Source organism: Salmo salar, chromosome 08 (assembly GCF_965601325.2).
Source record: "Salmo salar chromosome 08, fSalSal1, whole genome shotgun sequence".
Lineage (NCBI taxonomy): Eukaryota > Metazoa > Chordata > Actinopteri > Salmoniformes > Salmonidae > Salmo > Salmo salar.
Genome location: NC_138298.1, coordinates 19,544,135 through 19,571,939, shown reverse-complemented (window position 1 = coordinate 19,571,939; position 27,805 = coordinate 19,544,135). Strand labels below are relative to the sequence as shown.

Genomic DNA, 27,805 nt, shown 5'->3' with positions numbered 1-27,805 from the left:
CACCTCCAATTGACTAAAATGATGTCAATTAGCCTATCAGAAGCTTCTAAAGCCATGACATAATTTTCTGGAATTTTCCAAGCTGTTTAAAGGCACAGTCAACTTAGTGTATGTAAACTTCTGACCCACTGGAATTGTGATACAGTGAATTATAAGGGAAATAATCTGTCTGTAAACAATTGTTGGAAAAATTACTTGTGTCATGCACAAAGTAGATGTCCTAACCGACTTGCCAAAACAATAGTTTGTTAACATGAAATTTGTGGAGTGGTTGAAAAACGAGTTTAAATGACTCCAACCTAAGTCTATGTAAACTTCCGACTTCAACTGTACATGTTAGAATCACCTTTGTCAGCGATTACAGCTGTGAGTCTTTCTGGGTAAGTCTCTAAGAGCTTTGCACACCTGGATTGTACAATATTTGCACGTTATTATTTACAAAATTCTTCAACCTCTGTTAAGACGGTTGTTGATCACTGCTTGACAGCCATTTTCAAGACTTGCCATAGATTTAAGCCGATTTAAGTAAAAACTGTAACTAGGCCACTCAGGAACATTCAATGTCGTCTTGGTAAGCAACTCCAGTGTATATTTGGCCTTGTGTTTTAGTTTATTGCCCAGCTGAAAGGTGAATTTGTCTCCCAGTGTCTGTTGGAAAGCAGACTGATCCAGGTTTTCCTCAATGATTTTGCCTGTGCTTAGCTACAGTCCGTTTATTTTTATGCTAAAAAAGCTCCCTAGTCCTTGCTGATGACAAGCATTGCCTCCCGAGTGGCGCAGCGGTCCAAGGCACTACATCTCTGTGCTGGAGGTGTCACTACAGACCCTGGTTTGATTCTAGGCTGTATCACAACCAGCTTTGATTGGGAGTCCCCTAGAGCATGCACAATAGGCCCAGTGTCGTCTGGGTTATGGTTTGGCCGGGGTAGGCCGTCATTGTAAATAATAATTTGTTCTTAACGGACTGGCCTAGTAAAATAAATAAAATAAAAAATATTCATAACATGAAGCAGCCACCACTATGCTTGAAAGTATGAAGAGTGATGTGTTGTGTTAGATTTGCCCCAACATAATGCTTGTTTTTTCAGGACATAAAGTTAATTTCTTTGCCACATTTTTGGCAGTTTTACATTACTGCCTTTTTGAAAACAGGATGCATGTTTTAGAATATTTTTATTCTGTACGGGCTTCCTTCTTTTCACTCCGTCAATTAGGTTAGTTTTGAGGCGTAACTACAATGTTGCTGATCCATCCTCAGTTTTCTCCTATCACAGCCAATAAGCTCTGTAACTGTTTTAAAGTCTCCATTGGCTCTCATGGTGAAATCCCTGAGCGGTTTCCTATCTGTATGTAGGCCAGTGACACAAAATCTCAATTGGATCCATTTTAAATTCAGGCTGTAACACAACACAATGTGGAAAAAGTCAAGGGGTGTGAATACTTTCTGAAGGCACTCTATGTACGCGTGTTATGGCATACCTGAGATATACCATTCGTTAGCGACAGGAGGCCCCGAGGGAAAACACACATTGTAACGTTTTTTGACTTGAGGTTATTGTTTGTTAGGGGTGCCAGGTTGGTTGTGCCTACCAGAGAAAATATAGATTTCCCCTTTTTGTTGGTGAGGGAATGAGTCCCGTCTGGTCCGTCAAGTCTACACCAATACTGAGGACTCGTGTAAAAGTCCGTATGGAAATACACTTTTCATAATACCCTTCAAACATTGGAAATCCACAACAACTGATCACACACATAAAAACATCACAAAACAATGATCTCTGGTTCCTCAAGAAAAGTCCCGTACCTCGGGCCTAAAAAAGAGTCCCGCCTGGTAAATGAGTTCAAGTGAACTCAAGTGACCTCAGTCACGCAATGTTTGTCCGTTCATAAAGTGTAGCTTTAAACCAGTCTCAATAATACAATCAAAATCTCAAACTCTTTTATCACACAACGCTCAAGTAGGTACACATCCACACACACACACACACACACACACACACACACACACACACACACACACACACACACACACACACACACACACGCACATACACGCACACACACGCACACACACACACCCCTGTACTCCCTTGGTCTCTCCTCACTCTCTTCACACTCAGTGGGTCTCTCGTTTTCCACTTAGTTTGCAGGGCGCTGAGGATCAGCCTGTTAAGAGGCAGGGAGGACAGCTGGTGTTGTCACCCTGCCTTCTTCAAACACTTAGTCAAGGGCTGTGGTGCCTGGATGGAGGAGCTTACTACTCCACAATCCATCTCTCATCTATCGCCTTATAATCAATGCAGAGCTTACAACTCAAGGCAGCCAGTTTCAAATAAAACAGGGGACTTAGGCAGTATTATTCTGAATTAATTAAAATGGAAGTTTGCTTTTTTTTCTGCAAATACAAATGGGCTTTTATGGAGAGCAAATAAAAACAGATTCAATGATTGCAAATATAAGTGGAAATCCAGTACGGAGTGAAAGTGAGTTTTTCACAATTTTTTCTGTTAATGATGCTGGCCCATTGCAATCTCATTTAGATGCAATTTAACAGGGAACGGAGAGCAGGAGAAGTCGGTTGAGAAAAGGCATAGAGGAGAAACATTTCTTTGTGTGGTATAAGCTCGTATGCAGCTACGTGAGGACACTGTTGAAACACACAGAAGTACGCACACACACCACACACACACACTGAAACACACACTCTCTCTCTCCCTCCCTCTCTCTCTTTCACACACGCACACACACACACTGAAACACACACTCTCTCTCTCCCTCCCTCTCTCTCTCACACACGCACACGCACACACACACACTGAAACACACTCTCTCTCTCTCTCCCTCCCTCTCGCTCTCTGTCTCTCTCACACACACACCAAACACACACTGAAACACACTCTCGCTCCCTGTCTCTCTCACACACACACACCAAACACACACTGAAACACACTCTCGCTCCCTGTCTCTCTCACACACACACACCAAACACACACTGAAACACACTCTCTCTCCCTCCCTCTCGCTCCCTGTCTCTCTCACACACGCACACACTTTCTCACCTCCCCTCCTACTGCAGGTTTAATCTCCAAAGGACCATATTCCCCTCCCTGTTCATTAATCATCATTTTTTTACTGCTTAAAATAAAGCCCGGGCCATGGGGTTCTTATAGCAGTGATGCATCCCTGGTGCGTCACACAGGAAATTACAATAGAAGCAGAGAGGAAGAAAGACAGATGTCTTCTCTCTTTCATTCCTCTTTCCAATCCTATTGGTTGAATGATTTATTTGAGTACAGTCAAGACAAACAACCAACTCAGACCGGTGACAGTTACTTTGATGAAATGATGTTATTTTATCTGAGAGATATTACTCATTCCTGGGCTCAGATAAAGCTACAGTTATATATTCTGCTGCTGAGACCACTGTACGAGCTGAATTAATAAAATGGTTCCTTCGGTTTCTTGTTACGGCTTCACTTCACAGTTATGGAATTGCATATTACAGAGGTTATGCTTAATTATGCTTAATGGTATACAAGGTAGGTGTACCTGGAGGTACGGTTATGTTCTGAACAACCCTAACAATGGTTTGGAAGGACTTAAAACAGGGTCGTGTTCATAAGGGAACCCTTTCGAAAAAACCTCAAATGAGAGTTTCTTAATGGACAAGTTCAGATAGTACCTCCCTGTTTCACTCAGTTTCAGAGCGTTTTCCTATCTTTCTGTAATGTCTTTCTAAGAAGGTTTGGGTCCATGTACACACTGTGGCAAAACGTTTTGCAATGGAAAACAAAAATGAGGGCTTCTTATTGAACTAATGAGTTCACATCATTGGCTGTGTAATGTGGTCTGTGTGTAGCTGGTGTAGAGGAGTCAGGCGCAGGACAGCAGATATGAGTAAATAAACGTAATTTACTCAAAATAGACAAATGATATACAATAAAGCGAGCCCACATAACGGACCGTCTTACATACAAACAATTACTCACAAACAAACATGGGGGAACAGAGGGTTAAATAATGAACAAGTAATTGGGGGATTGAAACCAGGTGTGTAAGACAAAGACAAAACAAATGGAAACGTCGACCGCCGAACGCTGCCCGAACAAGGAGAGGGACCGACTTCGGCGGAAGTCGTGACAGGCTGCATCCCTGTAGTAGATTGTCTCACACTCCAACTCTCAGTCCTGAGGAGAATGTATAATTAGTTGAATTCCCTCAGTACAACGTTTACTTCTATCCTTCTTTAATTATACTTGAACAGTCCTTATTCAAAGGTTAGTAGTCCTGCTCTTCACTCTGAAATCCTCACGGACTTTTAGAGGTTAGATGGTAGATTTCTCACTATTATCTATGTAGAAACAGCTTTTTCCAAATGTATGTCACGTCTTTTTGTTTCCCCACCCAGCCAGCCAGCCGGTGCGGAGCGGGGCAGGAAGACATATGGGTATTCCGTGCTCAGTCTCTCCCAGAATATTTGGACGGTGTTAAAAAGGTCAAGGCTCCTTGGCACTAGCCACATGTTTTGATGATTCAGGCCCGCTCCATAGCTGCTTCCCCTACTGATAGGAATGTGTTTAAAAAACCCTTTTCACAAATCTTTTCACATCTTCCACATGGAGTTATTTTTTTCGGAGGAAGGTTTGAGTTACATCTCTCTCTCTCTTTCTCCCCCCCCCCTCTCTCTCTCTCCATCTCGCCCTCTCTTCTCCTGACTTCTATTTGTCCTACTTCCATCTGTTCTCTGTCTGAGTGAAGCAGCAGACCTGGAGGATAATGAAGGCATTGTTTAGAGGACAGTAGGCACATCCGTCATAAATCCCCAAACACCCCTTCTTTTTCCTCTCGTTGGGAGACAAAGCATCTCTTCTTTTTCTCTCGTTGGTGGGATGTAAGTTTAAGAAAAACAGGAACAACCGTCATACCTCCCCAAAACATCCCTTTTTCTTTTTCTTTCGTTTTGTGAGAAGTAACCTGTCTCGTCCGTGATAAGACAGGCCTATTGTACAAGCAGTAGCTCCTTAGAGCTTTGTTGTTGTGTTAGACACTACACTTCAAATCTGTTTGTGACTCACAGGTTCTGTGTTTGTGGTTTGTCTTAATTCATTGCTATCATCATGTCTCAGCAGCTCTCATAAACCCAACTTTCTGCCTGTTCCTCTGACTCGTACTGATACGTTTTCTAGACAAAACAACAGCCTCTTTATTGTAGGTTTACTGCTCTTGTCTGCTGTTTTGCTCCTAATTGTGTTGACTCTCTATTTTCTGTCTGTCTGACTGAACTACAAGTATTGGTTTTATTATTATCTGCAGCCTCTGCCGCCTCAATATCCATGTTTTAAATCTGTGCTGTGGGTTGAGGCTTTGTGGGTGGGTGTTTTTCAGTCGCTCTGTCTGACGTGAACCAATAGGTAGAGGCTGGAGTTGTTTCTTAACAAGCCATAATCTGTTGTGCCACACAGATGTCCTTCCCCTCTCCCTCCTTAGCTGCAGTGACAGCGTGCAGCCTGCTCGCCATCGGACAGAGTCAAGTCCACTTAAACCCCTAAAGGATTGCAGTCAGAAAGCTCCTGGTGCTAAAGGACCTAGTGTCAGTGATAATGATAAGCCATAGTGATACGCTGTCTCTGCAGTAGGAGGATTTGGCATGGCTTGACTGGTCCCACTCCTCCCACCAGTCACAGAGGTAGAATAAATAACATCAGTGATATACACACACACACACACACACACACACACACACACACTGGAACACTCGTACACACACACACACACACACACACACACACACACACACACACACACACACACACACGCACACACACACACACACACACACACACACACACACACACACACACACACCGCACACACACACACACACACACACACACACACACACACAGGAACACTCGTACACACACACACACACACACACACACACACACACACACACACACACACACACACACACACACACACACACACACACACACACGCTGTAGCTGCATGACTTTTTCACGATCACTCAAGGTAAGCTTTAGGTATGTTGTTGCTTTACAAACACTAGTAGAATGTTACGATGGTAATGGGCAGGAGGATACTTTGTAAGGGATATTCAACGAAGTGCTATGTATGCATTCTATGGAAGATAATGAACGACGTTGAAGGTGTTTTCCACGACGCGCTAGCCGAGTGGATCTGACCTTCCACGGAGTTGCATTATGTTCCGTAGAATGCATAGAGGCCCAAGTTGATTATCCCTTTAATACCATGGCTATAATTTAATACATTTGCAGGTAGAAATGTGTTCAACATCCACTGAAGTAGCTTGCAAGTTTACTAGATAGCTACAGTAGTTGCCATGGTAACAAACAGACTTGCTAGTTTAGCTAACCAAACCATCAGTCCAAGCTTGCCATTATGAAAATAAAATGCCAGTAATGTTTTCAATTCGACTTTTGCTTTCAAAAGCAGCCCAAACATAGAACATGAAGGAATGAACTATAGCCATTAAATTTTACCGTGCAAATATACTGTGCGTTATAGGGAAATAATGCATGCTCTAGAATGCCCTTCAAGCCAATCAGAAACATGTATTCAACAATGCCATGGTATAAATATAATTATAAACCTGGTGGTTCGATCCCTAAATGCTGATTGGCTGACAGCCGTGGTATATGAGACCGTATACCACAGGTATGACAAAACATTTATTTTTACTGCTCCAATTACGTTGGAAAACAGTTTATAATAGCAATAAGGCACCTCGGGGGCTGTGTCCAGGCACTCCGGATTGCGTCTTGCGTATGAACAGTCCTTAGCTGTGGTATACTGGCCGTATACCACACCTCCTCGGGCCTTATTACTTAAGTAAATGGTGGAGTAGAGAAATTGAAACCAACACTGCATTAAAAAGCCTGGGGACTACAATGCCATTGTCCTTTTACCTTAATAACTGCAAATAACCACAGACTAGCTGGTCGGTCGTAAGCAGTTGGACTACTGGAATGTCACAAGGAAATCTACCCATACATACAGTATAAGGATGTGAATATCATTCTGCACTGAATACTGTGAATGCGTGGGGACTATATAGTTGGAGTGGCCCTCTACAACCTAGTCACAGTAACTAGTGAGCCACAGGACCATCCTCCATGTTCTGTGAGAGAAATGAAGTCGGCTCTCCTCCGTCTCCTCCTGTCTATTGACAGTTGGTGTCGGCCCCGGGGCAAAGCGGGAGTTGTGGTACGTCATACTAATGATCTCTCTTGAAACCAAACCATCGCTGTGCTTCCAATCAGTCCGCCGACTGCCAATAGAATATTCATATCCTGACCTCAGAACGGGCGAGTGTAGAATGTCACAGACGAGAGAGAGGGTCCCAGGGTTCTGGAGAATTCCAGCCGCTTTCATCTCAGAGGCGGGGAGTGGATTCCCGGTTCCATTATGGAACTGGAATAGAGGACACCTTTAATGTCCTGTACTGTACGCTCTGCCTGGGAAGCGGGGAGAGAGGGTTGAGAAGACAGGGAGAGGAGGGGGGGGGGGAGGAGGAGAGGATTTGGAGAGGGGGAGGATGAAGGAGAGGAGAGGGGAGAAAGGGAGGAGGGAAGCTTGTGAATCAAAACCTTTATGAGCTCTTCCCTTTCATTTGCCTATCATATTAAAACATTGGGTCTTTTTCTCCAATGTTATAATAACTGAATATTAGCATCTCAATCCATTTAATTACTTTCAATGAGAGGGCAGTGGTTCCTGTTTAATGATCAGTGATTCATCTATTGTTATAATAATTATCATCCACTCTTCCATAATATTAAAATGTTGATGTTCTCTAAAAATGAAGAATTTAGGCGAAGTGCTTGTGTTTTTATTGTACCTTTTTTATTGTGTAACATCAGAAATGGGAATTTAGCATTGTTCTCGCTTCGCATGTTTTCACACACACACACGCACACACACACATACACATACACACACACGTCCTGCACTTTCTTCACTTATGTTTTCACTGTGACTCACCCAGGTATGGATAAAGTGCACTCAGAGAGACTTCCCCCTGACACCACACTCTGACATGATTACAGCAAGAAGGCCCCAATAACTAAAAGGCGGTATAAAGAAAATAGACAGATATACACCAAGACACTTGGAGGGTAATCTATGTCAAATTGCATTCACAACGTGTTAGTTCTACCCTCAGAGCATTAGAGTGACAGTTAAAGTAGAAGGCTACTTGTGTCCATTATTACTGTAAGAACCCCATCGTCTACCCATAATGCAGTTCTAAATATGCTTAGGATCTGTTCTGTTTTAACATACATTTCCATTTAGAAATTATGAGATGAGGATGAGAGACACAATATACCCCTCCTCCAAAAACAACCATATTTGCAGAGGGGGGAAAAAAACTCCTCTGCAATCAGGTTAGGTCTACTAATCAGTCAGAAGGCTTAACTGTCCTGTGCTTAAGTGAAGGGATTCATTGATTTAAGGTTTCAGGGAATGGAAACATTTAATGACTTGAGGAAGAACAAATAGGCAGCTCAATAGGCACAGTATATGCTCTGAGAGGATGGAATGAAGAGGCTGGACAACGTTGAGCGCTGTTTAAAATGCACCGACTAATTTAAAGCCGTGCTCCTCCTTGGGTCTTTGTGTCCGATGGGTTTTCGCCAGAATCTCTTTTCATGCCAAGTGTGTAATTGCTTCCCCAAACTCCTGAAGGAACCCTGAAATACATACACACAAATACACACACACACAAATATACACACGCGCACCTATGCAGGCACTCAAACACAGTCTTTATGGATGCTACACTGGAGACACTTTTGTCCAGTGCTGAATGTGGAGTGTCAGAAAAAAGAAGAGGCATGTTTTTTTTCACTCCACTTCTTTCAGGGATGTTCTTGCTTCTGTCAGCTCTGCCTCCACTGTAAGGTCATTGTGATGGTGCTTTATGGAATGTGCTGAGTGTGTAGAGGGTGTTCTTCGGGAGCTCGGTGCATGTGAGCTGTTGATTGGACTTTGGGGAAGTTGTTTAGGAGCCTGTAGAGGGAATCGAAAGAGAATGAAGGAGGAGACTTCCACACTATAAAGAACCTTTCCTATGAGAGTACACTACAGTACTGATAACAACAACAACAACAGAACAGACAATGTTTCCAGACTTCAAACAGCATCATAATAACTGGTTGCCATGACGAGACTTCCTTGACTCTTTCGGCCCACTCCCGTCTTGATACAGACACAGATCTGTTTTCCGGCAGATGAATGCTGATCTACTTCTTATAAATGTGTTAGCTATGTCATATGGATGTCTTACAAAGTCCTTATGTAGGTTCCCTTCAAAGTAACCAGGTTGTTAGCAAGTTTTCAGTAAGCACGGTTCCTTCCTCAGCTTCTATCGAAGAACAACCACCATGGGTTTTCCAGGTCATAGTCACTTTGCTGCCGACTTTGTTCCAAACATTCACTTATCTTTTTGTATCTTAATTATGCGTTTTTCAGTTTGTCAGACTGATAAATCTGTTATCTGTTGCAAACGCTGTGTGACAAATCCATTGTGATGGTTGCAGGGCTGAGAGAAGTTTCACATTTGTTCAAGGAGTTACTAAAAGATGATTTTGCAAAGCAGGGAGGTGTTTGGTAAAGAAAGTGGTTCATTGAAGTCAGCAAAATCTGCTTCCCTTGAGTTGTCCTTCCTTGTGTTGGAGATTTGAAAGAGAGCGAGAGCGCAAGAGAGAGAGACAGAGAGAGAGTAAACTAGCTTTAGCAGCTGTCATTGTCCTCGTTGTCCTTGTAATTGTCATCTGTTCCATTCCTCTCTTTTTTCACTGACATTTTTAATTATTATGAAAGGCCCTTTTTTTTAAACGAAAGCCTAAGTTAACTACACATGTTCTCTGGACTGGAAGAACCCTCATTCCCACCCTTGGAATTGTATTGCACTGAACAGCACTTCTTCATTAATGCGACTTCAGAAATAATCATCTGTAGTCTGTTAGCAGCATGTTGGCTATAGAAAGTACAAAACACATTGTGATTATGCATTAAAGAGGGTTGTAAGGTGAAGGAATCGTCTAGCAGACTCTTTTAAAAACGTCAACGACAAATAATTGTTCATATAAGCATGGCATGTTGGAAATGGTATCTTATTCAGAAGACGGTCATGTCAGAGTGGTTTCTTCTGCATGACATTGTACATTTGGTATAGGCTAATGTATTGAGACAAAGTCAAACTATAAAACAAAATATTGCCTTGCTGGTATTGTCTGCCTGACTCCATGCCTTCTTAAATACTTTATCATAGATCATGGAAACGGATGTTCTCAAAGGCATCTAGATGCTGAGTTGAGTAGAAAGAATACACCTGTAGTTTATTTAGTCCCTAGGAAGGAACAGAGAGCCCAGTGTTGATAAAGGGCAATTCTCAAGATAAGAGCTAGAAAAGCCACTCAGACACACACACCTGCCTCAGCGCTGATTAAGGACCCCGTGTCATATAACCTTGGTGGTAAACAAGCGTAGTGAATGAAAGAGTAGCCACTGTTTCCGATAGGTGCGGGGGAGCGACCTCTCCACCCCCCCTTCCTCCCACCATCCCCTCACTAGTCTTACCCGTGTTACACAAACTCAGCCAGGTAATTATCCCTTGGCCTCCTTTGATTGGACGAAACCCTCGCTCGCGACAAATGTCAGTGTGGTGCGTTATACGTCGGGTGAGTCTTCTCCCTCCGTGGGAGAATCGCCCGCTGCCTCTTTATCTCGCCAATTATATGCGGCATCTGTCATCTTCTCCCATCGAAGAGCAGGGGAGCATGTGCACACACACACACACACACACACACACACACACACACACACACAACACACACATCGGATCAATAAGGCCCAGGTGTGGGCTTTGTTCCCCGTCTCTAACGATCGGTGTGTATCAAAGATACAACCGGAGCCCTCACCGCTTCACCAAGCAACCTTTAGCATTTGGATGTCAATTATCTCAACGCTCGTCAATAGATCTTCTTGCTTCTTGTTGCAGGTGATCTTACAGGGTGGGAAATCCATACGTCTATGGATCCTATTCTCTTCCTTGGCTGTTTCACCTTTTAAAGCAAGGGACCGTTGTTCTGGTGAAGTGTTTAGAAATCAGTGTTTTCTGTGTTGTTATGTGGCATTGTGTGTCATCCTGTCCTTAATACATTGGGCAGTAGGCATCAACCTTGCCAAGGTTGGAACAGAGTGCTCTGGTGCCATTCAATAGGGTTTCGTAAGAAGAACAGATATTCAGTACGTCTTTGTAGGAAAATGTGCTTTCATAAGTTGAAGGTTCACATCCACTGTGGATTGTAAAAGGATAGATAGATTGTGATTGAAACAACAGAAGGAGGAGTGTGGACAACAGTTCTCTCTCAGGAAGGTTAGAAGACCTTGGAATATATGGAAGTTGGAATGATTTACCAAGCAAAAGCTTTTAACTGGCAGGTCTTTTAGGTTGTAGTGAAGGACATGCCATGGCAAAATACAGTACGTCAATCTAAGTGAAATACGAAGCTCCAGCCAAAACATTTAGGATTTATTGGGAGGGAAGATGAATTATTAGTCGAGTTGGCAAGAAGTTCATGGACTAACCATGATCTCTCTGTGCACACGTTGTGAATCTTATCTGGTTTATTTTGTGCTTAAGATTTAGGAGTCACTTCAACCTTTTCACTACCGTGACTCGGTAATAGCCAAGCAGTAACTGCTGGAAAAGACTTCTCGCCAGACACTTCTCATACCTTTAAAAAGTCACTTCATTACATGCATTCTTTATGTTGTACTGCTTTCTCTTTTCATACACTTGGACTGTAGTAACACGTGCTTTACAGTTTCAGGATGACCATTTCAGAGGTCAGAAAGAGAGATTCCAATCGCAATGGGGCTTTTGTGATTAGTAAAGGATGAATGAAAAGATATAGCTGGATCAGAATGCCTCCATCTTGCCCTTCCTCTCCTTTATGTGTATTAACCACCATGCCTACTCTGGGACATCGGAGCCTCGCGCGCCTAGTTACACAAACAACTCCACCCTCACGTGAACACATTTACTCCTCACCCTTGTTCTAGAATCTACGCCTGATGGAATCCCTCAAGATTCCATTCAACCAAAGCGAGTGAACCGCATTGTTTTCTTCTCTTTAGAAAAGCGAGAATGTAATAAATTGGGATTGAGTCTGAACATTGATCTCTGTTGGTACAGAGCGAGGTAAGCCTTTATGAGCGGTTCAGGGCGGTTCATCGCAGTCGTCCCAGAGGAAAGCCTGGTTGGAGTAAATTGAAGCCAACAAAGGGAGAAGGGGGGGTCTTCTTATTCAACAGGCTGGGCCTAGGCTTACTGCGCACTTCAAATACGCACAGCTAATAATGTGAACAAAGCATAGAGCCAATGGCTTGCTTAGTGATTATTTGATTCTATCTTTGATGATGCTTCTCGTGTTCTAGTGTCAGTTCTTTAGAGATTCTTCACCATCAGTATGCTTATTACTAGGTGGGTCTGGGGGCATGCCACTGACTTACATAGGCTATTGGGAAAGACTAAATAAGTTCAACAGATGTGTGGGAAATGTGAGTTGGTCAAGGTTGGAGATGAAAATACTGACCAGAGCCTGTATTTGGGCCTATTTTAATTATTGTTCATTGAGATACTTAAAACTTGTTTTCAAGCCAATTTCCTGCAATTCGATGTAGTGTAAGTAACATGACTCATGACATCTTTTGGGTAGGCTATTTAATTATAATTTCATATAGGCAAAATAAAGTCTAGACTATTTTCACAAATGTTATTTCACTATCAAATATGTTATAAACATTTCATTTATATGAACCATCAAGTATCAATTTAGTTAAACATCTTTTTCAGAATGTGATTAGCTCAATTGATATCGGCAGAGTCACACCTGTGTCTATAAATTCCTGTCTGTCACGTGAACTAATTGAGATGGTGGTTGCCTGACCCAGAATAAAGTCACATCCTGCTCAGCTCCGTATGCTGTCTCGTGTCGTTCTTATCTTTGATGTAGCTGATGTTCCACTCTCGAAATGGCGCATTACACTTCCAAAATGCCTGTGAATGTTACAGAGACGATCCAAGGATATCCACATGTGCATCGGAGCCGCACATCTTGTTTCTAGCCTAAAGCTGTAACGCTCGTCGTTTGTAGTTGAAGAAGTGGACCAAAACGCAGCGTGGTAAGTGCTCATGATATTTATTTTCAAGAAACACTCAAACAAAATAACAAAAGGGAAAAACGAAAATGCACAGTTCCGTCAGGCACATAAGCTAAACAGAAAATAACCTCCCACAAAACTCAGGTGGAAAACAGGCTGCCTAAGTATGATTCCCAATCAGAAACAACGTTAGACAGCTGCCTCTGATTGGGAACCACACTTGGCTCAAAAACAAAGAAATAGAAAACATAGATATTCCCACCCGAGTCACACCCTGACCTAACCAAACATAGAGAATAAATAAGATCTCTAAGGTCAGGGCGTGACAAAAGCATTGCAGAGTAAAGCATTGTTATAGATCGCTTAATATAATTGGGATCCAATTTTCAAATTTTTAAGCTAACAAGGGGTACGCTTTTTACCTTTTTTCTAACAAGGGATACGGTATACCCCGGTATACCCCAGCATACCCCCTCAATTCGAGCCGATACTGAAACGAAGGTCACACTCACACAATACCCTCTTTGATCCAGCCGTAGAGAGGTTCATTTGAACTACACCATCTATAACGTTTTCAACTATCCACTCATAATTAGCTTTAAAAACCACATGGGGTGTTTTGGACTTTCCACTCATAATTAGCTTTGAAACCTTTTCTGTTCCGCCTATTTGATTAAAAGGCAAATTATGTAAATTCTGGCCATTTTCTTTTACCCTGTGCGTTTTCACTTCTCTAGCTAGCTGTGACCCTGACTGAGTCTATACCCCCTGAAGCTATTGGAGGTTTTAATGAATGACCTGTCATGGAACTGAAGAGAGAAGCCAGAACATCTAGATATGTAGTCTTTGACATGGTCGATCTTTAAGACAAACACTATAGCGGGGGCAAATGTACACACGCATGGAGGCGTCTACACACTCACACGGACGCACGCACACGCTGTACACACACCCATCCAGTGTTGCAAAGAGTGTGAGCTGACAACGTAGCCAGTAGCAAAGCCATAATTATCCAACACTCTTTACACTGGCTAATAGTCTTTCTTCACTAAGCTATTTGAACTTTACAGATGAAACAATCGAGTTAGTATAAAATAGTATTAATACAGAAATTGATGCAATTAAAGTGCAGGGAAAACTTGGGCTTATTGCCTCTCCATTAAAACACAGGAGCGAAGAGAGGGATACTGCAATTGCTACTTCCTAAAAACGCTTATATTTCTAATCATTTATTTAACTGGAGCCTGCCCAGACTACGTTTCAAGAACTAGTTTTCAAGGGATGATTTCAGACACATCCATAATTTGAGTTTCTTTCTCTGTGTAGTTATTGCTGGTGATGGGGGTCAGTGGGAAAAATTAGAAGGCTTGGGCTTTGAAGGCATCTAAACTCCTGATGGACCGACCGACAGATGAGGTCAGGTAGACGCTCTATAGGCTAAACGCCCTTATTCAGCAATCCATCTTTTTATGCCTTGATGGAGAGAGATGAGAGAGAATAGGAGAGAAGAGGAAGAGAGTGTGGGTCCCAAAGAGAAATCGCCCGAAGACAGTTTAGACGGAGAGAGGGGAGAGAGAGAGAGAGAGAGAGCACCTTAAAAGACTATTCCCCTGCCTGTGAAACATCAAAGTAGCAGGGAGGAAGGAACCCAACCCACCGCCATGCCTGCTGCCCTTTATCATGAGCTGTCGGGCTCGCGGCAGCGCCGCTGGGATCGCAAAACTTTCCCCCCTTCCATAACTGTTTGTCACCTCTGCCGCCGTAGCAACCATGCCATGTGTCAGTCCGTTGATTTATGACCTTGATTAATAAACCACTCAAAGGACACCTGGCATGATAGATCTCTCTCTTTCCTGTTGGAAATTGTACAGGGAATTGGCCCGCCTCTTTCCTCTTTAGACCCCTCCAACCAGCTCCAGAGCTCCCTAGCGTTTTCTAGGTGGCGCATATCACTTACACTAACAAGCCTAGCAGCGGTGAAACATTGAACCATTCTCCCTCCCTCCTTTTTAATTTCCCCTCCTGTCGTCCTGTTCCTTTGCGAGAGAGAGAGAGAGAGAGAGAGAGAAAGAAAGAGAGAGAGCGCCGGGTCAGGTCGGGAGGCATCTCATTCATACAGCTACTGTCACTTTTATTGGGGCCATTAGTTTGAAGGGGAGACACCCTGGGAGTTTAGATAGAAGTGTTGCAATGAAGGGAGAGAGGGAGGGGAAAGATAGAGAGGAAAAGGGAAAAGAAAAGTGCTGAATCCAACTTTTTTAGGTGGTGAGTAGTGACTTTGGGGAGGTGTACCCCACTCAAGGACACAAAATGTCTGACTTATTTGCCAACCCGGACATTCTCTCTGTGTGCTGATAGGACAATGAGGTTCATTGGCTTTGCCAACACTCAGATGTATGGTTATGTTTACGGTGTGAATAATAGGCTCCGGAATGGAAAATTACATGTTACTGTGCCGGGGTCAGACTTCTTTTGTAGATGAATGGGTTACACAGAGAACACTGGTCTTACATGGCTACAGGGGGGTGATGTAGAGACAGTACTATTGGCGTTCATCTCTAAAGGTGGTAGCTAGGCTAATATCTGTTTATGCTCTACCTAGATGTTAACATCTTAGATCAGGGCTGCCCAACCCTCTTCCTGGAGATCTACTGTCCTGTAGGTTTTCAGTCCAACTCTATTTTAGCGTATCTGATTCAGCTAGTTAAGGTCTTGTTGAGTAGCTAATTAGTAGAATCAGGTGTGTTAAATTAGGATTGGACTTAAAACCCACAGGACGGTAGATCTCCAGGAAGAGGGTTGGGCTGAAAACCTACAGGACAGCAGATCTCCAGGAAGAGGGTTGGGCTGAAAACCCACAGGACGGTAGATCTCCAGGAAGAGGGTTGGACTGAAAACCCACAGGACGGTAGATCTCCAGGAAGAGGGTTGGGCTGAAAACCCACAGGACGGTAGATCTCCAGGAAGAGGGTTGGGCTGAAAACCCACAGGACGGTAGATCTCCAGGAAGAGGGTTGGGCTGAAAACCCACAGGACGGTAGATCTCCAGGAAGAGGGTTGGGCTGAAAACCCACAGGACGGTAGATCTCCAGGAAGAGGGTTGGGCTGAAAACCCACAGGACGGTAGATCTCCAGGAAGAGGGTTGGGCTGAAAACCCACAGGATGGTAGATCTCCAGGAAGAGGGTTCTGCTGAAAACCCACAGGACGGTAGATCTCCAGGAAGAGGGTTCTGCTGAAAATCCACAGGACGGTAGATCTCCAGGAAGAGGGTTCTGCTGAAAACCCACAGGACGGTAGATCTCCAGGAAGAGGGTTGGGCAGCCCTGTCTTAGATGCTAGAAAGAAAAGTCTGACACCGAATAGGTGCAGTGAAATATGTTTTTCTACAGGGTCAGCCATAGTAGTACGGCACTCTTGGAGCAAATTAGGGTTAAGTGTCATGCTCAAGGTCACATCGACACCTTGTCGGCTCGGATATTCGAACCAGCAACTTTTCGGTTACTGGCCCAACGCGCTAACCGCTAGGCTACCTAACTAAGCCAGCATCTGTCTATAGACTGAAATAAACCCTCTTCCTTCCCCTTTTCTCTCCCATTTCAACACTCTACTTAGTGTAAATCCAGACAGGGTGCGGTCTGGTGCGATGCGGAGCGTTTAAAAAGCAAAGCGGTGTAGCTAATCACGGACAAACAGCGGCCGAGGCTGCAGCCGTGTGATAGAGCCCCAGCATGCAGGTATTAACGGCTACCTTTAAAGGATTTGAATGATGCCGGTAACGGGGACACGGTTGGCATGCAAAAAACTCCCGCCGACAGGGAAATTAACAAATAATACAATGAAGGAAGATAAGGCTGGTTCTCCTATTCTACTATACTGCCACCATACTGATGGTCATCTTGGCGTCTGTTAGGAAGGGGTCAAACACATTACCAGTTCTTTATATGAGAACAGAGACAGAGTGAGAGAATGGGAGAGAGAGATAGAGAGACAGAGTGAGAGAGAGAGATAGACAGAGAGGGAGAGGAAGACACAGAGAGAGAAAGGGAGAGACACAGAGAGAGAGATAGAGAAGGGGGCAGAGAGAGAGAGGTGGGGGGGAATGAATGGGTGTCGATTTGGAATGCTTTTTTCCATCACATTCCCCTGCTTCGTCTCTCAGGTTCTAAATTAGATTTCTGGAAATAGATATTGTCAGTAAGAATATGTTCATTGTTATTATTTTGATAAGGTGACAGTTCTTATTTGTATGCATGCATGTATATAGAGGGATCAAATTGAACTGGATTTCAGTTATTACAAACACAATGTGACAAAGGTTGACCGACAGCAAGCTTTTACGGTATGACATGCTTATTTACTGCTTATGAATGTTTCTTGTATGGGTTATGAAGTCCTTATATAGGTTAGCCTTGCTGCCATGTTAATTTCCTTGGTTTATCAGGTGGGCCTTGTAATATAAAAAAACAGAGACCAATTCAACAATTCAATTAAGTGCTAACATTAGGGCAATCTTAAGGGACGTTAACTGTTAATGCCCTTGAATGGGACCAAGAGAATGGTGAAACAATAGCAAGATTAGATAAACACATCACTAGAGATGAAATTCTCTCTCCATCTCTTTATCTTACCATCGCTCTGCCATTCTCTCTTTAACTTTTCAGTTTTTCCCTCTTACCCCTCTCCCTCTTTCGTTCTTTCCATCTCCTTCTTTCTTTTACTTTTCTGTATCCCCTTTTCTTTCTCTGTCACTCCTTTCCCTCTCTCTCTCTCCCTTTCCCCTTTCCTTTCAATTGAAATACCCTGAATTACCTCCTGTTTCAAGGAAAAGAGCAACACTGATTGTTTCTCTCTTTCCCTCTCTCTACCTCTCTCTCCCTCTGTATTTCATAATGTACCATCTGACACCTCCTTGGTCTGTGTAATCTACCTAGAGTGTCATCCCCTCCCGTCTCTAGTAATGATGACATAAGTGTCTCTCCGGCACGACTAGCTGATTGGTGACCCACCCTGCTCAGGCACATCCAGAATAATCAGCCCCATCGGTGGCCTGGAGATAGCTTGAGCTGATGAGCAGCCAGGAGCTAACATCACCACCCCCTCCTCTTCTCGCCTCTCCCTCCTTTCTCCTCCCTCTCTCCTTTCTCCCCTCTCTCTGTGACACGACTCCTACTTAACTCCTACTGGGCATATGGCTAGATGGTATACATTTGTGGAATGCCATTATCCTTTTATAGCGGTCTAAGGCACTGCATCTCAGTGCCAGAGGCGTCACTACTGCCCCGGTTCTAATTATTATTTATTTATTTATTTAACTAGGCAGGTCAGTTAAGAACAAATTCTTATTTTCAATGACGGCCTAGGAACAGTGGGTTAACTGGCTGGTTCAGGGGCAGAACGACAGATTTTTTACCTTGTCAGTTGGGGGATTCGATCTTGCAACCATTCGGTCACTAGTCCAACACTCTAACCACTAGGCTACCTGCCGCACCGAATCCAGGCTGTATCACATCCGGCCGTGATTGGGAGTCCCTTTGGGTGGGGCACAATTGGCCCAACGTCGTCTGGGTTTGGCCGGGGGTAGGCCGTCATTGTAAATGAGAATTTGTTCTTAACTGACTTGCCTAGTTAAATAAAGGTTAAATAAAAAATATAAATAAAATATATATGATTATAAATCTCTCTCCTCTCTCTCTCTCTTTCTCTTTCTCTGTGTGTGACAGAGGTGATCCTAACCCATGTACTAAATAATGTATAGAGATGGATATCCTTTATAACACTCTCCCTTCTCTCTTTGAATAGATGAACTTTGAGGAATGTACTGTATAGGGATGGATTTCATTCCCATGCGGCACATTTCTAACCTTTTCTCTCTCTTCCTGTCCTTCCCAGAGCACCTGAAGGGCCGTCTGGAGGAGTACATGGCCCGGTTCCCCAAGGTGCGCATCGTTCGGACCAAGAAGAGGGAGGGTCTGATCCGTACCCGTCTGCTGGGGGCCTCGGTGGCCAAGGGAGAAGTCCTCACCTTCTTGGACTCTCACTGTGAGGCCAACGTCAACTGGCTGCCCCCCCTGCTTGGTGAGTGTGAGTGTGTGTGTGTGTGTGTGTGTGTGTGTGTGTGTGTGTGTGTGTGTGTGTGTGGTGTGTGTGTGTGTGTGTGTGTGTGTGTGTGTGTGTGTGTGTGTGTGTGTGGTGTGTGTGTGTGTGGACCAGCCACACAAAGTGTGGTCACCCCTGTTCGGTGAGTCGACTGGAACGGAGTCTCAGAGCGTAGCTGCAGGTAAAGATAACTCAAAAAAAGCTTAGACAGAGAGAGGTTTGGGCCAGGAGAGGAGTGAGCGGGAAAGGAAAGGGGGGGGGGGGGAAGAGGTCAGACAAAGTGGGACCTAGAAGGTGCATCTTTTAGTCGTCTTTATTTCTCTGTAAGAAGAGAGTGGTCAGGAGAGCTAAAGAAAGGGGGACAAATCGAGCTAGAGAACGTGTGAGAGAGTAGGAAGGTTAAAATCTCCATAAGAAAACTGGCTTATCTCACACTTCTATATCTGTCAGTTTCACAAAGGAAATATCTCTCTGTTTCTGTAGTTTGTTTGATAAAAAGAGTGCCGCAGCCTTAGCTTGAATCCATGTTCAATGCACGTTCCCAAAGCGCCACTCCAGGGGTGCCACCCTAAGCATCGATGAAAACTGCCTCCTGGGCTGTCGCATCACGTGTAGCCTGTGAACAGGTGTGCTGTTCTTCACATATCCCCATCCCCAGGTGTGCTGTTCTTCACATACCAGCACAGTATGTTACTGCAACATTAGGGAGACTAGGGAAACTCCCTAATAATAGCCATCTCCCCACAGTTCAAATAAATGGATGTGAAGTGATTACAGCCATTACTGTACTCAATCACACAGGGACTGGGATTCCCATGAAAGGTATGACAGATATGTACGTCCAGGTCCCTATGATAATAATAATAGTAGATAATAGCCACACCAACACCACCATTCCACGACATGGCTCCATTGTCTTCTGGCTAACGGAGAAAGAGAACTCGCAGTATGGGGTTCTTTAATTGGTTGGAATGGAGCCGCCTGCCTGTCAGAGAGCAGAACAGAGCGAGGTTGATGAGGTACGTGTCCCAAATGGCACCCTATTCCCTTTATGGTGCACTACTTTCCAATGGGCCCTGGTCAAAAGTAGTGCACTATAAAGGGAATAGGGTGCCATTTGGGAGGCTGATGTAATGTGGGGCGTGAAGCGGAGGAGGGAGGCCATGCTGTGCTGTGGGGCTTGCATGTATGAATAGAGTGGAGGAGATACCGCAGTGAACCCCAGGCCATCCACAGGCACGGTAACACATGCAATCATCCTGCCGGGCTCTGATATCAGATCAGTGGAATACAGAGATTTTCGGTTTGTCTTTCTTTCTTTCTCTCTTATTTCAATCTCTTTATCTTTCTCTCTCCTGCTTTCTCTCCCTCTACCTCTCTCTCTCTGTAGATCTAAGACTCCAACACCACACCGTTCTAATTAACAGGCCAGGTTTTATCACTGCTCTCTGAATCTAATGCTTCCTCTCTCCTTGGATCTCCTACAAACCCTGGATCTTACCTTGATCAAAGGACATAATGTATAACCCACATAACGAACGGAACAACTTTTGAAATAACCGCTCTTTCGCTATGTGAATCAAACCTATAAGATAAGGAAGTGTGGGCATGGCAACTGGGTGGATTACCTCTTTTTCTTTTTCACCTGACTGCTACATTTGAAATGAAGTCCCTTCTCGTTTAATGAGCTCTTGAGAGTTCCCTTCCCATTTGCCTCTTGTTATTTGCCTTTTTGTTCATTTCTATTTCATTACAATTGGGAGCTCTCTCTCGTTCTCTCTTTCCTTTGTTTCAAATGTATCCTTACTGGGCCTGCCCAGTAAGATGGTGTCATGGGTATTGAGATTTAGACTACTTAGCCGCAGCGCTGGAAATGTGAGGGAATAAAACAAAGGATTATGTCACAGTAAGCACACTAGATGAATATTATAGAGACCTGCACATAAACACAAACTGATTCACGTCAATAGTTTCTGTATGTTTATATTGGCAGGGCCAAAGGGGGGCTTATAGCTGGGTAGTTACTGCTTGTACAGCCTTCCATATGCCAATTAAATTACATCTTAACCGTGTGAGAAACCCGCCACCATTTCAAGGTGTGTTACTCTTCGCCATGCTGCATGACAATGATTTTATAGCAGTTGGCCAATAAACAGATCTGGGACCAAGCTACCAGTACTGAGTCCCGTGGCATGGCAACAGCCATAGGACCACAAACAGTATTGATAGTAAGGTGTGTCAATGTACAATACTGTACAGTCACTCCCCATTAGTCTCAGTGCTGTGGTGTTGGGCCTCTGGTCCCCTTCTCTCCATGGTCCAGCACACACGGCCCACAGAAGAGAGAGGTGGGTAGGGTGGGCGGGGTGTGACAGATCTGGGGCGGCTTATCATTGCTCGGCTCAGTCACACACACACGGCAGACAGACACGTCGAGGCTGGCTCTCAGGCCTCCACGGAGCCAACCTACTTTGAAACGCTGTAATTGTTTCTAATCGTCCAGTGACTCGCTGTAGGAGGAGCAGAGCTGCCCAGAGACCTCCACATCAGGGGAGAGGAGGGAGGAAGCGGTAGAAGGGGAGGGAGGGAGGGAGGGAGGGAGGGAGGGAGGGAGGGAGGGAGGGAGGGAGGGAGGGAGGGAGGGAGGGAGGGAGGGAGGGAAAGCAATTGCCCTGGTTCCACTCCCTATGTGTACGTCAGAGAAATGGAGACAGAAGAACAAGAGATAAAGAAAGAAAGAAAGAAAGAAAGAAAGAAAGATAGAACTACAAACAGCAGGGTATGGTGGTTGATACATGCTCACACTCTTCCTCTCTGTTGTTCCGTCCCCCATAAAGACCAGATTGCCCAGAACCCCAAGACCATCGTGTGCCCTATGATTGACGTGATCGACCATAACCACTTTGGATATGAAGCCCAGGCTGGGGACGCCATGAGGGGAGCCTTCGACTGGGAGATGTACTACAAACGCATCCCCATCCCTCCAGAGCTCCAGGGCCCCGACACAAGTGATCCCTATGAGTGAGTACACAGATACGCATGTGCACGTAATCACGCACACACACGCACACACGCGCACACACACACACACACACACACACACACACACACACACACACACACACCTATCAACCACCTTATATGTGTCATAGACAGGCAGCCCAATTCTAATATTTGTTTAACTAATTGGTCTTTTGACCAATCAGATCAACTCTAAAAAAGATCTGATGTGAAAGATTTGATGTGATTGGCCAAAAGATCAGAATTGCCTGTGTAAACGCAGCCTAATTTATGACACACGACATCAGCCTGCTACAAGCCGCACGGCTGAATCATTTCCCCCAGTCAGTTACTAGAACAGTGGTGCAGCCAGGCAGCAAGGAGGTGAGGTGAGAAAGCTAGAAAGCTAATTTCCTCTCCTAGCCTTCTTCATATATCCCTCTAAATTAATCCTGGGCTTAATGCCTTGGCTGCGTCGCCAGTTGGGGGTGAAATGTGTGAGAAGGTGATAGAGGGTAGGGGATTGGGAGCAGCACAGCAGTCACTGGGCTGTAACATCCTCTACTCTTCACTGTGACTGCCTCCTCTGGCTCACTCTCTCGTTCCCCTGCTAGGGCCTTTTTACTTGCTGCTATTACTGTGTATGCAATGAATGCTTAAAGGAACCCGCTAACCTCTCTTTAGAACTCCAGAAATGACTCACGATGTCTGGCAAGCTGTCCAGTTAGTCACTCTTTACACCCTAAAATATCTTTGTGATCTAGGTCTGTGATCTGTGTCTAAGGCCATTTTATCCCTCGCGGAGATAAGAGTTCATCCTATCCTATCCTAGGTAAGCACTTGCTGTTAAAGATACACATTAAAGATACACATCTGAATCTGAACACCGTTTTTTGATCTCTATAACGCGTCAGGCTCCGACTGGCGATAGCTCACAGATCTACAGAGGTACGTAGGTAGAGGGCCCCTAGAATAGATGAAAGCCCCACTGACGTAAAGGCAGAACAGGATGATCCAGTGGGTGTTACTTCTGGTCTGTGTCCCAAATGGCACCCTATTCCCCTAAGGGCCCTGGTCAAAAGTAGTGTACTGAATAGGGAATAGGGTGCTGTTTTGGACACAGGCATAGCTTTACCCAGTCAGCAGATACTTTTATCCCAGGTCACAGGGAGCGGTTGGCATTTTACACGTCCTCCATTTACATAGAGATACAGTATGGTTTATTAATGAAGCAAATCATCACCTGTCCTCTTCAAGGGCAACGGCATCATCAGGGGTTAAACTGTGTAAATGCTGAGATGGTAAATATAGGGGTGGGGTGGTGTGGGTGTGTGTGCACGTGTGCTTATCCACCCAGCTGTCAGGGTGCTGTTTTCCCTCCCTTCTCGTATCTAGACCTTTCCCAGGACAACCAAATATCCTCCCCCCACCTCCACAGCAACTTGCCCAAAACACTGACAGCTCAATGCCGTGCACCCCTGGATCTGAACCTTTACCTAATTTAAATTCTATAACACCAGCTCTCATTCCTGGTTCCCTTTATCCAAATCTCCCACCTCTCTGCCTATAGCCTGAGGCTAAGCTCTCCACACTCAATGGTCCTCTTCTTATCCTAAACCCAGACAGACAGAAAGACAGACCAACAGCCCTCCTACCTTCCAACGAACCCTCTCCCTGTTCCCAGACTATCCCCCCAGGCTGCTGCTGCCTCCTACTCCTCCAGACTCTAAGGACTTGGCCCAGGGCAGCTCACAGTAGGCTGCCCAGACTTGTATGCTCCCCTATAGGCCCTGAGGCCCAGCATGCACCCCCTACCAGGCATGAATCCATGGATCCTCTCTGGAGCCAGCCAGCACAACTCACACAGCCAGACTCTCAGCCAGGCATCCCTGGCTCCATCATCTTGCACTGATAAACCAGACCTTTAACCCTCCCACACTGCTTACTCATCTCAGCTCCATCATCCTAAACTTTCAGTGTGTGTGTGTGTGTGTGTGTGTGTGTGTGTGTGTGTGTGTGTGTGTGTGTGTGTGTGTGTGTGTGTGTGTGTGTGTGTGTGTGTGTGTGTGTGTGTGTGTGTGTGTGTGTGTGTGTGTGTGTGTGTGTGTGTCTATTACCACAGGTGTCCCAGTCAAAGCGGTGCTAAATTGGGATATATTAAGGGAATGAATGCAGAAGGATGTGGCTCATGAAATGTAACATTTTCCCAAACTGCCTCCATCTGTCATGTTTGGCTATGGGAGAGAGATTCTGTTCAACCAAGATGATACCCACAATGCTGTTTGGTAATGTGAACATGGGGCGGGTACATTGAAATGATTACAGTTTAAATGAGATTACTACTGCACCAATATACACTGCTCAAAAAAATAAAGGGAACACTTAAACAACACAATGTAACTCCAAGTCAATCACACTTCTGTGAAATCAAACTGTCCACTTAGGAAGCAACACTGATTGACAATAGATTTCACATGCTGTTGTGCAAATGGAATAGACAACAGGTGGAAATTATAGGCAATTAGCAAGACACCCCCAATAAAGGAGTGGTTCTGCAGGTGGGGACCACAGACCACTTCTTAGTTCCTATGCTTCCTGGCTGACGTTTTGGTCACTTTTGAATGCTGGCGGTGCTTTCACTCTAGTGGTAGTATGAGACGGAGTCTACAACCCACACAAGGGGCTCAGGTAGTGCAGCTCATCCAGGATGGCACATCAATGCGAGCTGTGGCAAGAAGGTTTGCTGTGTCTGTCAGCGTAGTGTCCAGAGCATGGAGGCGCTACCAGGAGACAGGCCAGTACATCAGGAGACATGGAGGAGGTCGTAGGAGGGCAACAAGCCAGCAGCAGGACCGCTACCTCCGCCTTTGTGCAAGGAGGAGCAGGAGAAGCACTGCCAGAGCCCTGCAAAATGACCTCCAGCAGGCCACAAATGTGCATGTGTCTGCTCAAACGGTCAGAAACAGACTCCATGAGGGTGGTATGAGGGCCCGACGTCCACAGGTGGGGGTTGTGCTTACTGCCCAACACCGTGCAGGACGTTTGGCATTTGTCAGAGAACACCAAGATTGGCAAATTCGCCACTGGCGCCCTGTGCTCTTCACAGATGAAAGCAGGTTCACACTGAGCACATGTGACAGAGTCTGGAGACGCCGTGGAGAATGTTCTGCTGCCTGCAACATCCTCCAGCATGACCGGTTTGGTGGTGGGTCAGTCATGGTGTGGGGTGGCATTTCTTTGGGGGGCCGCACAGCCCTCCATGTGCTCGCCAGAGGTAGCCTGACTGCCATTAGGTACCGAGATGAGATCCTCAGACCCCTTGTGAGACCATATGCTGGTGCGGTTGGCCCTTGGTTCCTCCTAATGCAAGACAATGCTAGACCTCATGTGGCTGGAGTGTATCAGCAGTTCCTGCAAGAGGAAGGCATTGATGCTATGGACTGGCCCGCCCGTTCCCCAGACCTGAATCCAATTGAGCACATCTGGGACATCATGTCTCGCTCCATCCACCAACGCCACATTGCACCACAGACTGTCCAGGAGTTGGCGGATGCTTTAGTCCAGGTCTGGGAGGAGATCCCTCTGGCGACCATCCGCCACCTCATCAGGAGCATGCCCAGGCGTTGTAGGGAGGTTATACAGGCACGTGGAGGCCACACACACTACTGAGCCTCATTTTGACTTGTTTTAAGGACATTACATCAAACTTGGATCAGCCTGTAGTGTGGTTTTCCACTTTAATTTTGAGTGTGACTCCAAATCCAGACCTCCATGGGTTGATAAATTGGATTTCCATTGATTATTTTTGTGTGATTTTGTTGTCAGCACATTCAACTATGTAAAGAAAAAAGTATTTAATAAGATTATTTCTTTCATACAGATCTAGGATGTGTTGTTTAAGTGTTCCCTTTATTTTTTTGAGCAGTAAATTTAGACTCGAGTGGCTTATTTGAGAAAAATCACTGTGTGGGGTTGACTCATATGAAAGTTCTGGTGGAATGACTTAATTGTAATCATAAGCACACTTTGAAAGTCGAGCACGTACTGTATTGAAGGCATGTTCATTTGTATCAGCAGACACAATACTACAACCATTCCATTTCCACTTATTGCTTAGTCGAACAAAGCTGAACACATGCTTTGAGTACATTACTTTTAGTGAGCCACGTACGTGTTCTGAAAGAAACTCTTCCATGTTCATGTTCCAAACAAAGATATCAAAGAGTTTTTTATCTCACCTACGGTGTCATCACGTAGGAGGCAACGTTTGTGAAAGACTTGCTCCTTTTAAATCCCCTTGCTATTGAGACTATTTCTTTCTTTTTTTAACCTTTGGGTGCTGAGTTTTTGTTTCGGTTTGAGAAAAGAGAAGTTAAAAACACGAAGAGGAGACAAGGAAGAAAGTAAAATCAATATCGAGACCAGTATTTCTTCATGGGCGTTGTGATACCAAGCAGAATATCTGGACATATTCCTCATCACAACCTTGTCTCTCTGGGAGGTTAAGAAGAATATCCAACAGGGAGGAACAATGTAATATAAATAACTAGCTTAGGCCAAGGTTTCTACTTAGAATGATTCTATAGAACACACATATCTCATTAGAATAACAGTTCCCTAGGTACAGGAGAATGTTGAGGACGAGAAGGCTCTATTCCTTTGTTATAACCAACGACATGCACTTTATTGTGAGGATGTTGTGGAGGAGGGAGAATGGGACACTCTCCGTAGCATCTGATCAGAGGTCAGGGTAAGAGGCATAAAGGAGGACCCTGATGCTGACAACGTAACAGGCAGTGTGTCCATGTTAAACTTTGTCACGTGCCATGGCACTGATGGCAGACACTCATGTTAACTAGTAACCAAGGCTTCTGAAGATGTCCAAGACTTAATACATTAGTCAGTCCGTCTGTTTGTGAACAGTCCTTTCTCTGTGTGAAACTAGAAGGACCACCAACTTCCACGTCAAGTCAGGACATGTTGTGGATTTGTACTTGACTGTCAGAGGAGTGAAGGGAGGAAGAAATAAAAGAAAACATATAACAACTTGCTCCGGCTCTGCTGATTTCCTACTTTACCTCTGTTTGAAAAAATGTGATGGACTGGTAATGAGGCTCTACTGCTAGGTTCAGAGGAGATACAGGATTCCACAGGCTTTCAATAAATCCCTCCTGCCTTTCTACTGGTGACGCCACATATGGCTGCGGGCCTGCCTGCCCCCGTCTCTTCCTGCCTCCATCCCTGCCTTCCTGCCTCCATCCCTGCCTTCCTGCCTGTCTCCCTTCCCTCCCTCCATCCATCCCTGCCTTCCTGCCTGTCTCCCTTCCCTCCCTCCATCCATTTCTGCCTTCCTTCCTTCCTGCCTGCCTCCCTCCCTGCCTGCCTGCCAGCCTGCCTGGCACATTCAGCACCAACATATTGGCATGTGTGAAGTGTGCTCCTCTAAAATGCCTTAATATAGATCTTAGCGCCTGTTATCAGATGAAAGCAGT

At 44.8% G+C, this 27,805-nt stretch overlaps 1 protein-coding gene across 2 annotated transcripts in view; it reads left to right on the top strand.

The window, feature by feature from the left end:
- LOC106610173 (polypeptide N-acetylgalactosaminyltransferase-like 6) overlaps positions 1-27,805 on the top strand; it is a 235,935-nt gene that overhangs the window by 162,312 nt on the left and 45,818 nt on the right. For both annotated transcript variants that reach the window (XM_045722724.2, XM_045722723.2), the window contains exons 6-7: positions 19,107-19,292; positions 22,151-22,334. In XM_045722724.2, the coding sequence (XP_045578680.1) occupies positions 19,107-19,292; positions 22,151-22,334 (370 nt within the window). The remainder of the gene's footprint in view (positions 1-19,106; positions 19,293-22,150; positions 22,335-27,805) is intronic.